General features: G+C 45.9%; 1 protein-coding gene across 3 annotated transcripts in view; it reads left to right on the forward strand.

Moving 5' to 3' along the window:
• The window catches only part of TSPOAP1 (TSPO associated protein 1), an 80890-nt gene extending 71476 nt beyond the window's left edge, over positions 1 to 9414 (forward strand). For all 3 annotated transcript variants that reach the window (XM_026063685.1, XM_026063688.1, XM_026063686.1), the window contains 2 exons: positions 308 to 436; positions 8065 to 9414. In XM_026063685.1, coding sequence (XP_025919470.1) covers positions 308 to 436; positions 8065 to 8280 — 345 coding nt within the window. In that variant the 3' untranslated portion in view covers positions 8281 to 9414. The remainder of the gene's footprint in view (positions 1 to 307; positions 437 to 8064) is intronic.
• Positions 9415 to 15941: the final 6527 nt, after the last annotated feature.

Genomic DNA, 15941 nt, shown 5'->3' on the forward strand with positions numbered 1-15941 from the left:
TGTAGAGTGCAAATAGGCTTAGTAATTTAGAATTTAGAAGTGACCAGATTTTTGTAATACATTTATCACTGCCTGCTGTCATCTTGTGTCACTTTACTCTGCTCCTCTATATTTTTGCGTTCTGAATTGTTCCACTACTAAGCAAGAATGCAAATGAAATTTGCTGAAGATCCTTCCAACATGAATGTGTGCCTGGGCCCCTGTTTTCTCTCAGGCCGTAGCCTAGCCTTCTCTGCATGGGGCTGCACCTCTATTTGTATCTGTCAGTCAGAAAACCTGATGTGAGAATTGAATGTTGATCCTGCAGGGAGAACTGAACCAACAGAGAGGGCTCGTCCCATCTAACTTCTTGGAAGCTGTAACTTTGGATGGAGGCACAGTTGAGGAACTTCATTCAAAAGATAAAGAAGCTTTTCCTCTGAGTGCTGAGAGCCAGGTAAGATTGCATGACTCTGTGCAGTACAGACAACCAAACTATGACATTGCTGTGGACTGGAGACCAGGGGGTTATGCAGCATGCTGCATCTGATAGAATCATTTATATTACTGCATGCAGCTGGGTGCATCCCATGGGAAAAGCTCAAAGGTTTAGAGAGGAGAACTAGGAGCTCTTGTTAAAGACTTAACTATAGTGCAAGAAAAGACTTAAAGCAACAATTCACTGGGGCCTCAAGTATCATGATGGTGGGGTGATCAAAAAGCTTCCCAGGTCCCACCAGCAAATTCTTTAGATCCAAGCAAAGGTCACTGGTGAAATCCTGCTGCCTGCAAAGCAGACCAGCCATCTCCCAAGACACAGGGAATTCCTCAATGCGTTCATGTTCATGCCAGGGAGTTCTAAAGCTGTTTATACCCAAACACCAATGGCCTTCTACCTATCCCAAGTTAGATATATCTTAATCCAGTCAAAGATATTTTCTGACACACTCAAAGCATGCTGAGGAATTTCCCAAATAGATCTATGAAATGGTTCTTAAAGCTTTGAGAGCAACCCACAAATCCAGGAAATACGTTACATTGCTGTCACTGTTTTAACAAATGGCTAAGATTTGGGTCATCTGCCAGATTCAGTCAGTTCTCAGTGGGTGAGGCCAAGAGTGTGGCGCTTCCTTGGTCACTCCCAGACCTCCATGCTATGTTATTATGGAGAATGGGATGCAGGGAGGGCACAACTTGGTCCTAGCCCATATGTACTCATCCTTCAACCTTTAGTTTTTCTTGGAAAGTTATTGGCACAGTCAAGTGGTGCCAGACCCAAAGAAACGTTGAACAGCTGGCCCAGATTGGCTCTGAGCTGGTCTTTAAGCAAGTATGTGGCCCTGAATCCTCCTTTGTCAAACTTCCCACTGGTGTCATCCTAGCTTTTCTGCTATTTGCACCTTCTCTTATCCTACTTTTCATGCTCAGCCCCTCCTTTTCTCTGTACCTGCCTCCCATCTCTCTACATTTAAGTGCTTCCTGACCTCCTTCAGGTATCTCCTTCAGGCAACTCCGTCTCTTGCTTCCAGGCATTTTGAGCTTTGTGGGTGTAGTATCTGTGCTACAGCCTCTGTGCCTTCCTATGAAGAGAAAGTGACAGGCCTGACTTGGAAATAAAGTTTGTGGATAGTTTTCTAGATCATCTTCCAAAGTCAACAGTGCCTTGTCCTTGCCTGTCTAGGACCTTTGCTCGCAATTCCTTTGCTCTCAAGTTGTAAGGACTGGTCCATGCTGGGGCATCATAGGAGTTAATGAGCTGTTACTACCAGGGTTTGCTAAGGCCATGAGGTTACACAAGTCTAACTTCCTGGGTAGAAACAGGTTTTCAGAGTGGGTTTTCGTCTCCACTTTCCCTCTTAAAATGATTTACTCTTCCCAAAGTATACATTTATCAGAACAGATGATGCCCAAGGAGACCTGTAGCAGTACAAATATAACAGTTTGAATTCACAGTGTAGCTTATTACAGATCTAACCCTCCTCTCCAGTGCTGACTGGCAGCAAAACGGCCCATTTCAGATGTCGGGGTCACTATTCCATAACCAGCCTGTGTCCTCCTGGAAATCTTGGGAAATTCAGCTAAGCTTCAGGGCAACAAGGTGGTCCTGCCACTTGCAAATGTGAAGCGTGTGGTTTAGCAAATGGTATTTTATTGAAGGGAGAAAAGAGAAACCCAAAAGGGTGATAAACAGAGTAACATACACAACAGATCTGCCCTTACTTAATGTATGCCTCTTTGCATCCCTCTCTTCTGGTTTCTTGGTGAGGAAACTGTGACACCAGTTTGGCCATGCCATGTCTCAGAGCTGTGTCATGAGCCCTTCTGGGTAAGAAGGCCGTGTCCAGTCTGCTGCTGAGTGGGAAGCATGAGCTGCTCCTACTCCCTGCTCTGCAGCTTACTGCTGCTCCACTTGCCTCTCTTCTCTCCACTGGTGCTGGGTTCAGTGAAAGGTAACTGTTCCTTCAGGTTACAGTAGTTTGGCCCAGATATCCCTGCATGTTCACAACTATAAAATTTTCTCTGGTTCATGACACCACTTTTTTTTTTTTTTTTTAAACAGAAACTCCTCTGAAATGTGATAAAGTGACCTACATAAAATCAACATGTTTCAGGCTTGTCTGCCCTTCAGTCTTTTCCATTTGTCTCCTCCTTCTCTCTGCCAGAGATCTACAGAGCCTCCTCTCATCTTGGCTCTAACTTTGAGTCTGCAGAGCAGGAAGCTGCTGCCTTAGGTCAGGATAGATTTGGTGGCTCTGGGATTTGACTGATCCATGAGCTGCTACTCTTTGTAGTCTGTGAAGTCTGGGGACTTGGAAAATTCAGTTGTTGATGATTAAGCCAATTTTATTTCAGTGGGAATCCATGTTAACTATCTAGGTGTGACTTTTTTTTTTGTTTCACCGTCTTGATGCCTCATTCTGTGCAGTGACAGGGCTCCCACATTCACCTGTCTTGCTGCCTCTGTGCTGCACCTGGATACTTTTCCTGAGTGATTCTAGCTTAGCACTCTTTAACAATGTGCAATCCAACCTCCTGCTTGTGCTTTGCAATCCAAGTCTATCTAAACAGCTTCCAAATATGAAGGGCATATTTGCCCCCTTTTAACAGCAGTGCATTTACCCTGCTTGTAACCAAGCCTGTATTAGTTAACTAGATTTAACTATGTTTAGTAATTACCAAGGGGAGACAGAACCTGACCCCGCTGTATTCTGGGCTCTGTTACAGCTTCCCGAGTTATGAGTAGAGCATCTGATGGGTAAAGCAGGAGGAATATGTCCTTCTGTTAAAAAATACATATTCTAAGGGCCAGCCCTGAGCTGAGATAAACTCTGACAGCAGTACAGCTATGCCTGAGGCTTTCCAAACTCCAGGGACATATTCACTTCTGCAGAGTTTAGGAACTTGCTAGTTAAAGTGTGTAGTTGGCATATATATCTAGGCACAACACAGACAGAGAGACGGATGGCTTGCTGGGAAGGGATGAGTTCTCACCTTCGCTGCTGCTGTTTGGGAAGGGGAGGGGGGCATTCGTCAACCAGTTGGAGTATGCAAAACATCAGCAAAGGCAAAAGATGCATGGCAGCCTCTAGAGAAGTATTATTTGAATCTTTTGAAAGACAGCATGATAAGTAGTCTTCCATCAAATTTACTAACCCCAGCCTGAGACCTAAAAAATCAGGGAGCATGTGTATGCACCATGATATCATGACAGAGCTTTGGGCTAGCTCCAGTCTTAACAGAAGCTTTGCCAGCATGATCATGAGTGATTTTTAAATCGCTTATAACTTCTTGGATTTAAAGTTTCCACCCAGTTTGTTTTCCCATTTATGTCCCCCCTGCTGCTATGTCAAAGACCTGTGAATAAGGATAGTTCACTTTCCAAATTGAACTGGGGAAGGGTGGGTCATTTAAATTATTTGTGAGTACATCTTAAAATGCTGGAAACTGAAAAAGGTGAAGAGATTTAACTTTCAAACTGCCAATGTTTTGGGATTAAGCTGAGCGATGAAAAATGCAGCCCAAAGAGGACTATCCAAGAAGTTATGATCACAAGCTAGGGCACTGAAACACTCATGTTCACTAACTTAAAGCAGTTGTTTTAATGCTGCGGCTATGGAATGAATATTTTTGCATTGGTAATATGCAGTTTCTCTCAAAGACTGATTGTAAAGCACCTTTAGAAAGTATTCAATTCTAATTGATTTCATGTATTTATTTCTGCCTATATTATGCACCCATGGCGCTTATTTTCTTCAGAGAATGAGGAAGAGAAGAGTCCAGTGATAGATATGAATGATACATAGAGAGAGAGAGCAACCATGTAAGTTTGTGTGAGAAGATCTCTTCAATCTCCCACCTAGCCCAGCAGATTAAAGGGTCCTGCACCTGCAGTTCACTCCTTTTCTTGCTTGTAGCTTGACTGGCTGGTTTGGGGCTCTGCTAGCAAGTCCAGCCTCAAATCATCCTGTGGCAGACCTTTACCTGCCAAACTGGGTCTGTATTAAAGAGAAGCCATGATCTGTTCAGCACATGAAGTGCGACTGTTTGGAACAATTATCTGGTGGTTTTGGGGACTGTGAATGGGAGTGTAGGAGCTCTGGATATTTAGGTTTAGAAAAGACCTGCTTTGTAAATCAGCCTGTCTCTTCTACCACTGTGCAAGCACATGAGCAGCCAAAGCTTCCTTTAGCCTTTGCAGGATCCTGCACAGGCTGACTACACCCATATTCAGCCTATATTTTTCTCTTCTTGATTTTACTCCTTCCAAAGTATATTCCAGAACAACTCCTGCCCACCAACAACTGAAGGAAATAGTAACATTTAGTCCCTAAAACTGACCCTGTGTGGATAATTGTTCTGTCTGACAGCACTTAAAAAAAACAGTTTCGGTGTGGGGGGTGAGACCCCTGCTTTTTGGGGGGAGGGGCAGGAGATCTGTGTTTTTCTTAGCTGCAAGCTTTCTGTTTTTTTTCTGAAACTGTGCAAATAATAATACCTGAGAGAGCACTGAACCCCCCCCTGAAAACTAGCATGACTCTTCTGTTTGTGAACCATAATAGCTTTTATCAAGATCTTGCCAGAGCACTTTTTCCTTCTTTTTTTTTTTTTTCCTTAGGGAAGAAACCCTAATTTTATTATCATTTATCTCTTACCAGATGAATCTGTGAACTGGTTCTGTTGCTTTCCTGTCATACAGCAACCTCTGAGAATATCTGTACATGTTTATGTGTGAGGGTGCCTGTGCATGTGGAAATCTGCCTGGGCATCATGTACCACAGCTTGGAATCAGCAGGACTTGCAGCCACAAAGACAGAAAACTACTAGTCATTTCCTTTTGACTGTTTGATATTTGATAATGATGTTAATACTGTGGTATCCTTATTACAGTAAATAATTGTAACATTTGTGAGTTGACCTGGGTACCTGAATCTCATTTTCCATGCAGTTTTCATGCCTAGCTCTAAAGGAAAAATTGTAGAAATTCTGCTGGGCCACTTCAGACTTGCCCTAAAACTGTCCCACCTTTGCCAGAGAGGTGGTTTCCAGTGGTGCATGGGCACAGAGCCTCAGCCACCCTGGCTGTGCAGGGGGCTTCACACCTCTCTTACATCCTTTGGGGCTGCTGAGCCAATGGCCCAATGCCCAAAGTTGCTGCAGTGGGAGTTCATTGGGGAGATCTCTCACTGCAGGTTGGTGAGAGCCCTTCTGATGTTAGCTTAACGCTTCTGTGCATTTTATCCAAGGACTTTGCATAATGCATAAATAGCACCTGGACCAGCACCCAGGGTTTCTTACCTTTTGCAAAGCAGCTAACCCAGCTGGCTACCAAGTTAGCCCTTTTCTGGCTTACTTTGTTTCTCTGCCTCCATAAATCTTGCATTACTGGCTGAAAGCGGCTCATTAACAGATTTATTTCTGGAATTTCCAGACTTGTCTAGCACTTGTGTCATCAACACCAATATTGTGCCTTGCATGTGCATGCTACAAGGAGATGTTGGGATTGCTGGAGATACTGCAACTCAGCTGGAGGTTTGGACCTTGCGTACAAAGTGCTGCACTCGCGAGGGCCAAGTTTTACTGTCAGCGTGTCAGATGGGGCCTTTCAACAAAGATAAGAGTACTGCATACCTGAAGAAACAGAGAAGTCCTCTGAATGAGTGGGGACAAGACTGCCAGGTGGAAATAGAAGATGAGGTCAGGAAAAATCAGCCACCATACTGGTCACTGTAAAGAAGAGAGGTGTCCGGGTAGTCCAATGCCTTAGTTCAGGCAAGAAACAGTCTGGTGACGCTGTCACTTGGGTCAGTTTAAAGTGATTGCTGCAAGACATTTGTTGACCCTCAACTATCTGGAGTTGGGAAGAGAGATATATCCACACAAAACCTGAGTTCTTTCAAAGTCCTGTACTCCAATCTGCTCAAAACTGATTTCATACGTATTGCACATATTGTGGCTTTGAGCTCTGGCTTTCTAGAGAAGATGTTTCTGCTCATCTTGTACCAGAAATACTTTCTTCCTACAAAAGAATGAAGTGACTGGAATACAGTAGGCATAACTTTGGCCTTCAAGGTGAAGAGATATCATAGCTGCTTTTTGTGCTCTTTTTCACACAAGGGGTGGGGTGCTGAAACAGCAGTGGGGTAATAGAGCAGTGCTGCATTTGCTTTTAACCCCAGGACATTTTAAATAAATGAACACACAAAGAATGAAGTGTGGCTGTGTTATAGCGATGGCAGTAGCGTCATGTCTCTGCATCTGCTTGATTCCCAGGAGCAACATGCTGCCAGGACCAAAGCATGTCCATTCTTGCCAGTGAACTACAAGTAGCTGCTGCTGTGACTCTAGGCACAGTTCCTCTGCAGGGCTAATGTCTTTGCTCTTCAATAACGCTTGTTCCCTTGACAGTGCATCCTGCTGCCTGTATCACTGACTCGTCTTCCCTGACAGAGCCATTGGCTGCTTGAAGACCCTTAAGGAGCATGCACTTGTCTCTTCCTGCCTTAGTGGCACCCAAGCAGAGTCACTGAGGGCTACGATGTTTCAACCTGCCAAGGCAGAACCCTCTTCCTTGCCACAGCTCCAGCCTCTGTCATGTTGTGTTTTGGAGGATAACAAGATAGGATATACAGCAGGGATCTGGGAAGATTATTCCTCTGTCAGGCACATTGAGGCTGGTTTGTAAAAGCTGTGTGGAAGAGAATGCAGTGGGACAAGGGTTCTTTTAGGCCCCAGCAACCCAGAACATCTCCCCTGGCAGGCTTTGCAACTTCTTGGGAAAGCACATGCTCTCAGACACCAAATGGTCACTGTCCGTACACCTACACCCAGTGAGAGCAGCTCTCAGGAAGAAGGCTGCTGCCGGGAACTGACCTGTCGCTGGCATGTTGTGAAGAGGAAGCTGAGCCAAGGACCAGAGCATTTTCTGACTTCCAAAAGCCCTTTCCAAAAAGAGTAGGGTACAGTGGGTCATTTGGAACTGTGGATCCCAGGTAATATTCTGGAATGTTTGGATAATTTAGGCTTATGAGTAAGTTCCCCTCTTTGAATTTGTGGAGGTCTTGCAGAGCCTTTGCTCTTATTACCTCAGTTTCCTCCTAATGGCTTGCCTTCTGTCCTAGTGTGTACTGGGAGCCCACTGGTCTCTCCCTGGCTACTGGCAGCCAGCAGGCATACTTGGATGTTTCCAGAGTAGTCTGCTGGGCCCATGTGATAATCCTGTTGGTATCTTTCCCTCCTGGCTCTCAGGAGGTGCTCAAACTATAGTTTCTTCAGCTGTGAAGCAGTGTCTTTTAACAAGTCCTCAGTGGGGGCTTTCCTGCTGTACTGTTCTTAGCCCAAAGCGTGGAATAAATTTTGGAACGTCTGAGCTCAGGCAGGGTCTGGATGGGGGGCAGGGGTGTGTGTGAATCCTTTGCAAGCTTCCTAACTGAATCTGCAGCTGCACAGAGTAGCTGAGCTTTGCAGGGCGAGGCACAGACTGACAGGGAGAAGGCAGGATTCTCTGGCTGAGGTTTATGTTGGCATAACATCCTTATTTGGCTCTAAAGTATGCTTTTTTATTTTGTTTTCTCTTTTCCTGCTTAGTTAAATCCAGATGGCTCTGTTGACCAGAGAGACTCCTCACCAACTCCTCCTGCTGTACCATCCTCCTACCTTCTCATGGGTGAGCAGTGTCCAGAGCAGGCATCGCTGGCAGTTCTCAAATGCAGTGATTTACCTGGTCAGAGTAAAAAGAAGAGAGGCTTCTTCTTCAAAGGAAAAAAGCTCTTCAAAAAACTCGGGTCCAGTAAGAAGAATTAACAAGGGATTTGTTGCTATGTGTAAGTTGTCTGTGCAGCCCACACAGGCACTGGAAATTCAGGAGAAGCCCTCTGCAATAAGCTTATTAGAGTATTTTCATAGGGAAAAAGTATACATTGAATAGAGGAGAACCCTTCAGTGGGTCTGCAAGCCATGGTCTCTGCCGAAAACCAACCCAGCACAGGCAGTGGCTCTGGACACAGTATCATGGCACTGGGGTGTATGAGGCCTCAGCTCTAGGATACAGCTACCTCCACAGTAGTGTGTCCTGCTCCATGCAGCCCTCAATGCACCAGTTCCCTGTAAATATTTTAATTTAAAAATGATATTCTGGCTGTAACTTTAGCTAAACAGCTTTTCCCAGCAAAGCCCCAGCCCCTTAGGAAGAGCTCCCTTGTACTATGCACCCTGGTATCACTGGTCCAAAGGAGGTTGTCTCAACTCCTTCACTTCCTTCAAAGAACATTTGCACTCTTCTGTTCCTGTGAATCCCCTTTGCTGTCTCTGGGCTGATGAGTGAGTTATTTGTACTGTAAACCTGTAAATATGCAGCTGTGCCTAGGAGCATCCCACACTGCCTCAGTCACGTTTCAGCGCAAGGGTCCTCATGGAGGAAGGAGCGATACCCTGAATGGGGCCAATACTTCTACATATAGCATGGGCTGCTGTAAGCTGCTGTTGGCTGGTTCACCTTGACCACATGCTGGCTGGGAACTCTGCCTTATTTATTTATTTATTTATTTATTTATTTATTTATTTATTTTTGTCCGCCTCTTTCCTAGTTTTATTTGGCTGTTTTAATGGGCTGCTCATGAGTTGGAGCATTTGGAGAGCAGAGCTGGGGATGGAGAGTTTGCAGCTATTTTCATATGATATGATGTGTTTCTTGAGTTAAGACACATCCCTTTATAAGCCACGGAGAGTTTTGTACTACATGGTTTCTATCCTTTTCAGTGTTTCTTTCTTTGCATGTTTCAATAGGGTATTTGTTTTAAGAAAGACGGTTATGTGAGGTATGTGAATGATGCCAGCACAATGTCCACAGTGTTGGTGATATAGTATGTTTTTATTTAATATCAAATTTTATTATAATAAAGTCTATTTTCACAAAAATACATTTTTCCTTAAAAAAGCAAGATTCATTGCTGCTTATTCTGTATGTGGGATGGTACCAATCACCAGTGCCTTGAGGATGATCCCCAGCACCTCACGTAGGACTTCACCTTGCCCACAATCATCCTGATAGTGGCCCTCTCTGAGAGTGAAGACCCTTTACCTCTCCAGTCTCAGAGACCTAATCCTGGAAGAGGAAGCGCCAGGGTGCAGTTACACAGCGTTACAGTGTGCCTGCATGCAGTTATATGGTGTCTGATCCTCAGCTGTACATGCACATAGCACTGTGTTGTGCTGTCTGGATGGCTTTATGCAGCATTAGTCCCTGATTCTGGACACTGGGCTCCTTCAGTGTGGCACCAGCGAGCCCTGGGGGGCACCTGCACAGCCACAGTTCTGTTCTCACCTACGTGTGGGTGTTCCTGTTGGAGCACATCTGGTTTCTCTCCTGAGGATGTGCTGTGAAGGGTATGGGGCTGAGGTGGCTGCCCAGACACCAGTGCATTCTGCAGGGGACCCTGGCTCCTGGGTTTGCATATGGGCAGGAAGGGTTGCCAGGCTGGAGAACTGCCAGGAGCACCCAGAGGGCACAGATGCACTCATGCTTCCATGTTGTGTTGCAGTAACAGAACAGTGAAGGCGGTATCAGGTGAGTTGGCTAAATCCAGAAAACAGTGTTTCATTCCCTATTGATTTTGTTCTAAGAACAGAGCAAGAATTAAGAGAAGTGCAATGGTGGATTTTCTCAAAGACACCACTTCTTCCTTTGAGTTTTAGATGCTTTAACTTTTTCCATTTTTGGATGGGGATTTTTGACCCCTAGAAAGGAGGAGGAAGAAAAATGTTAGAGGCCAAATGAGAGGATGCCAGTGCACTGTGCTGTTGTGACACCAGGAGATGAAGGTCTGCAGCAAGATTGGGTTGGCTGGAGAGCAGAGGGTTGAAGTAGATAAAAAAAAGTCCCATCCATTGGCCCCTTGTCTAAACAATGACTCATGGGATATGCTTTGGAAAAGCTGTGCCTGTCTAGGATCATTACACTTCAACTCTCTTCTCCTGGAAATTGCTCTCAAAAAAGCATAAGGTTCTGTGCAGCTTTGCTCTCTGCTCTAGCTGGCACAGTTCATTTTTTAAAATAAATTTCTTTAGTATACTTTGGGTAAAAGCATGAAAAATAAGGAAACCTGGAAAGCTCTGAGGTTGGGCCACAGATCTTGGCTCTGTACCTTGCTCTTATGACTTGCTGAGTCATGATGCCTCATAGCCCCATCTGTGGAAATACGGACACTTGAAATGGAGATTGCAGTGTTAGATGGCACTCTGTGAAGGCCAATAATGTGTAAATGTTGGATCCATTGCATAAAGTGTACATCAGTCCTCTGGAAATCCAGCCGAGGGGTCAAAAGTAGCTGTGGGGATTTCTGGAGATTTTGCAAAAGGATTTCCCTGATGGGGAGAACCTGGTTGGGAAGCTGCCGCTCCTTAGAGGTAAATGTTTCAGGAGGATCTTGATATGACAGTGCTCCACTCTCTCCTGTAATGGACTATAGTCAGGGCAAGGACAGCTTGAAAAGTTTCAAAGTGTTAAAGTTGCTCTAGCTTCAAAGGCTAGAAGTTTTCTTCCAAAACTTCTGAAGCAGGCTTAAGTGATGAAAGTCATTGGTAAGCCAGTCTTGAGGCTGGCTGGATGTCTCTCAAGTCTGCATGCATGCAAGACCCCTCTCTCCTCTGCGTTGGGTGTTTTCTTCCCCTAACTGCAGGATGTGAGACTTGCACTATGTACAGAGCTACATTTTTGGTAAATAGTCTGAAACATCTCTAGAAATGCCTTCCATGCACTGTAATCACTGTAATTTATCTTCCGCTTGCTCTGCCTTGGAGGAAGCTGGTTGCAGTTTTAACTGAATTTACCAGCTGTAGTTTCCTAAGCAAGTTGTTGAAGGTCTTTTGAAAGAAACTGTCTGTTGTTACACTTATTAATCTTTTCTTTGCAAGAGCACTTACAGAAATTTTCTCTACTACTTGCTTTTTCCTGATGCCAAACAGAAAAAGAAATTTTCATGAAAATATGATCCAATACATTCAGTGACTGGGAACGGTTTGTATGGAGAGGCAATATATTGAGATGGCAGACAGAAGCACTGAACTGATACTGAGAAACATGTGTGGGTAAGTAGGAGGTGTAGACGGAAAAGAGCAAGGTTAACATAAGCAAAAAACTCTGCCACGGCTGCAGAGAGGCAGTCTGAACATCTGTGCAATGTTACAGAATCGCAGAATCACAGAATGGTTGAGGTTGGAAGGGGCCTCTGGAGATCATCTAGTCCAACCCCCCTGCTCAAGCAGGGTCACCTAGAGCACAGTGTACAGGATCACGTCCAGGCGGGTTTTGAAAATCTCCAGAGGAGACTCCACAACCTCTCTGGGCAACCTGTTCCAGTGCTCTGTCACCCTCACAGTGAAAAAGTTTTTCCTCATGTTCAGATGGAAATTCCTGTGTTTCAGTTTGTGCCCGTTGCCTTGCGTCCTGTCGCTCGGCACCACTGAAAAGAGTCTGGCTCCATCCTCTTGACACCCTCCCTTCAGATACTTGTACACGTTGATAAGATCTCCTCTCAGCCTTCTCTTCTCTAGGTTAAACAGGCCCAGCTCTCTCAGTCTTTCCTCATAAGAGAGATGCTCCAGTCCCCTAATCATCTTAGTAGCCCTTTGCTTGACTCGCTCCATGTCTCTCTTGTATTGGGGAGCCCAGAACTGGACACGGTACTCCAGGTGTGGCCTCACCAGGGCTGAGTAGAGGGGCAGGATCACCTCCCTTGACCTGCTGGCAACATTCTTCCTGATGCACCCCAGGATACCATTGGCCTTCTTGGCCACAAGGGCACATTGCTGCCTCATGCTTAACTTGGTGTCCACCAGCACTCCCAGGTCCTTCTCCGCAGAGCTGCTTTCCAGCAGGTCGACCCCCAGCCTGTCCTGGTGCATGGGGTTATTCCTCCTCAGGTGCAGGACTCTGCACTTGCCTTTGTGGAACTTCATGAGGTTCCTCTCCGCCCACCTCTCCAGCCTGTCCAAGTCTCTCTGAATGGCAGCACAGCCCTCTGGTGTATCGGCCACTCCTCCCAGTTTTGTATCGTCAGCAAACTTGCTGAGGGTGCACTCTGTCCCTTCATCCAGGTCATTGATGAAGAAGTTGAACAGTACTGGACCCAGTACTAACCCCTGGGGGACACCACTAGCTACAGGCCGCCAACTAGACTCTGCACTGCTGATCACAACCCTTTGAGCTCTGCCATTCAGCCAGTTCTCAATCCACCTCACTGTCCACTCATCTAAACCACACTTCCTGAGCTTCCCTATGAGGATGTTATGGGAGACAGTGTCAAAAGCCTTGCTGAAGTCGAGGTAGACAACATCCACTGCTCTCCCCTCATCTACCCAGCCAGTCATTCCATCATAGAAGGCTATCAGATTGGTTAAGCATGATTTCCCCTTTGTGAAGCCATGCTGATTTTCCATCCCCTTTCCAGGGATGGAGGTGAGACTGACTGGCCTGTAGTTCCCTGGGTCCTCCTTGCCCTTTTTGAAGACTGGGGTGACATTGGCTTTCTTCCAGTCTTCAGGCACCTCTCCTGTTCTCCATGACCTTTCAAAGATGATGGAGAGTGGCTTAGCAATAACATCCACCAGCTCCCTCAGCACTCGTGGGTGCATCCCATTGGGGCCCATGGATTTGTAGGTGTCAAGTTTGCTTAAACGATCTCTAACCTGATCCTCCTCGACCAAGGGAAAATCTTCCTTCCTCCAGACTTTTTCTCTTGCCTCCAGGATCTGTGGTTCCTGAGGGCTGGCCTGAGTAGTAAAGACTGAAGCAAAGAAGGCATTCAGTAACTCTGCCTTCTCTGCATCCTTCGTCACCAGGGCACCCACCCCATTCAGCAAAGGGCCCACATTTTCCCTAGTCTTCCTTTTGCTACTGATGTATTTGAGGAAGCCCTTCTTGTTGTCCTTGACAAGAACATCCTCCCCTTACAAGGGAGGATGGACTGAAGAGCAAAACCTTTATGAAGAATAACAAAGGCTGTGACGTGTTAGGGTCTGCCCAGAGCCAGAGGCTGTCTGTCTGCAATCTGTGTGTGCAGGATGGCTCACTTGTGCCTGCTGCCCCCTTCCTCCCTCCATTCAGCTGTGCCTGTGCTACTAGCAGGTGCACATTGTTGCTCTGTTCCCCCAAATATGCTGGGCTGCCTTTCTGTCTTGATGTGGGCAGATTTTACTGTGATAGACACAAACTCGTGTCATTTAGCAGAGTCACACCAATTCAGTTGGTTCTCCAATACCAGGCCAGCTTTACAGCAAAGCTGAGAAAAGTCTTCTTGAGAAATGTTTAAGACTTCAAGGTTTTGGTAGCTAAAAGCAATAGACTACAACTCCCCTTCCCCTCTCCAAAATAAGATAAAATGCAAATACAGTCTAGATGTTTTGCTTCTGCATTCTTTGCTTTGAATTGTTGTGCTATGACCAAGCTATTGATGACACCCCTGGTGACTTCCAAAGCTCTGGATAGATATTTTTGGTTTCCTCCTCTGCCAAACTGTACCTTCTTTGTCCTGCTTACCTTGGATTTTGCTTTGGATACAAATGCAAGTGCAGCCAATGGTCAGCTGGGGAGTAGATGTCCTCTACTGACCTGGGTGTTGCTCCTGTCTCTGAATTCATGCATAGTCAGGGAATAGCTGTGGTACTTGGGTTTTCTTCCCCCACCTAAAGTGGGTGGCTGTGTTTCCGTTCTCAGGCCTTTGATGGGTAGTTATTGAATGTACATTCTCTTCAGCCTGATGACTCCAGGATGTTCATAGTTTTTGATAGACACATCATCAGTGACAACTCTGAGCATGTTCATTGCCAGACATGGTGGGCCAGGCACAGGACTCTTCTTTCCCTCTCCAGTATCCATTGGGTTAGGACCTCCTGATTCACAGATATCCTCTACAAATTAAAGTGCTGAAGAAGGGGGGAATGGGGTCAAAGCCAGTAGACAGAATTGTCTATATTTTTATAAATAAGTTCCCTGATAAGTTTGCTGTTCCCTAAAAGGTTTCCTCAGTGTCTTCTCAATCCTATACTGGGGGTAAAACATCAGTGTGTGGTTGGCCACAATTCGGAAGGTGGACTGGAGTACCTGAGCTCTGACAAGTTTCTAAGTTCACAAAACTTATTCCAGAAGAACAAGACTTGGGTTCTTTACAGAACTCAAGCAATGCATGAGTTAATCTTTGGTATCTCTATAGCTCTTAATTATGAGCTCTAAAAACTGAACTGAAAAAGTCTAGAAATATATAACCCACATAGCCAGTTGCTTTCCTAGAGAAGTGCTTCTTTAGCATCGAGACAGACCAGTGATCCCATCAGTCAGCGGGCCAGACAAGTATGATCAGAGCTACTTACTGCTGTTACTCTAGTGCTGTGTGCAGCGGGAGAAGCTGTGGATCTGCAGCTAGTGGTACCCAGAAGATTCCAGGATAGGGCAGAAGGAATTTCACAATGAAACCTAGATTCATCAGTGGCCTGGAGCCGGGTAACGATAAGGACAGATGATTCTCGTGCGGCTGGTGCCATGGGCAGGATGCGGGCATTAGAGAGTGAAGAAAGTCAGAGCTATAGATAAAACTGTCAATCCTGATGGATGCAGGTAAGTCAGAACTCACCCTGGGAGAGACCAGCTGAGGAGAACTTGACCTGGTCTAGGGGATCACTGCCATGGTCCCAGAGAGCAAGGGAAGTGGCATGTGGCTATGGGTAAGATAGAGGGGTGCAGAGGGGCTGGAATCGGATCATCTATCACCATAAGACACTTAATATGGAATCAGAGTCCAAAGCTGCATATTGTCTAGATAGCTAGCAGATCAGGAGATCTTCCTGTGTGTGTGCTATAGCAGACAAGCCCACTCTGGAGGATTTGCTCAGAGCATGACTGAAGAGATCAGCCACTTTCCCTCCTTATGTAGAGCTTTTGCAGAGTGTGCTGGGAACGTGGTTCAAATCCCTCTTGCACCATCCTGGCCTGTCCCCCCAGCATAGTCTTCTTTCCTGCCTATGTTGTGGTTGCCCATTGATGCTGTTTCTCTTGGATAAAGTAGGTTTCCAAGCATAGTGTAGACTCCAGGGACCCGCTTCTAGGTGCATTCCCCAGTCTCTGCACTACATTTTTGTTGTAGTGGTTGGACCCTGTTAATGGGCAACTGCTCTCCCCTCCCTTCCAAATATCTATGACTGCCCTGTGTGCTGTAGCCCCTGGAGACCTGTGGCACAGCTGTGGGGAGTCTGAACACTGGGCCTCACCCATGAAATTGGAGGAGCTCTGAGCTTGGGACTGCTGGAGATCCCTCTCCTTTTGCTGGCATCCATGAGCACAACCAGACCCAGAGACAGAGGGATCTTCATGGTGGGCTGCTGGGGGATGGGGAAGTCACAGCTGGTTTTGGTCTCATCCCTTTAAAGTGGGAGCACAGAGTTGCTGGCCAGGATACATGCTTGGTTATTCTGGG

This window comes from Apteryx rowi, unplaced genomic scaffold, assembly GCF_003343035.1.
Source record: "Apteryx rowi isolate R43461 unplaced genomic scaffold, aptRow1 scaffold_20, whole genome shotgun sequence".
NCBI classification, from domain to species: domain Eukaryota; kingdom Metazoa; phylum Chordata; class Aves; order Apterygiformes; family Apterygidae; genus Apteryx; species Apteryx rowi.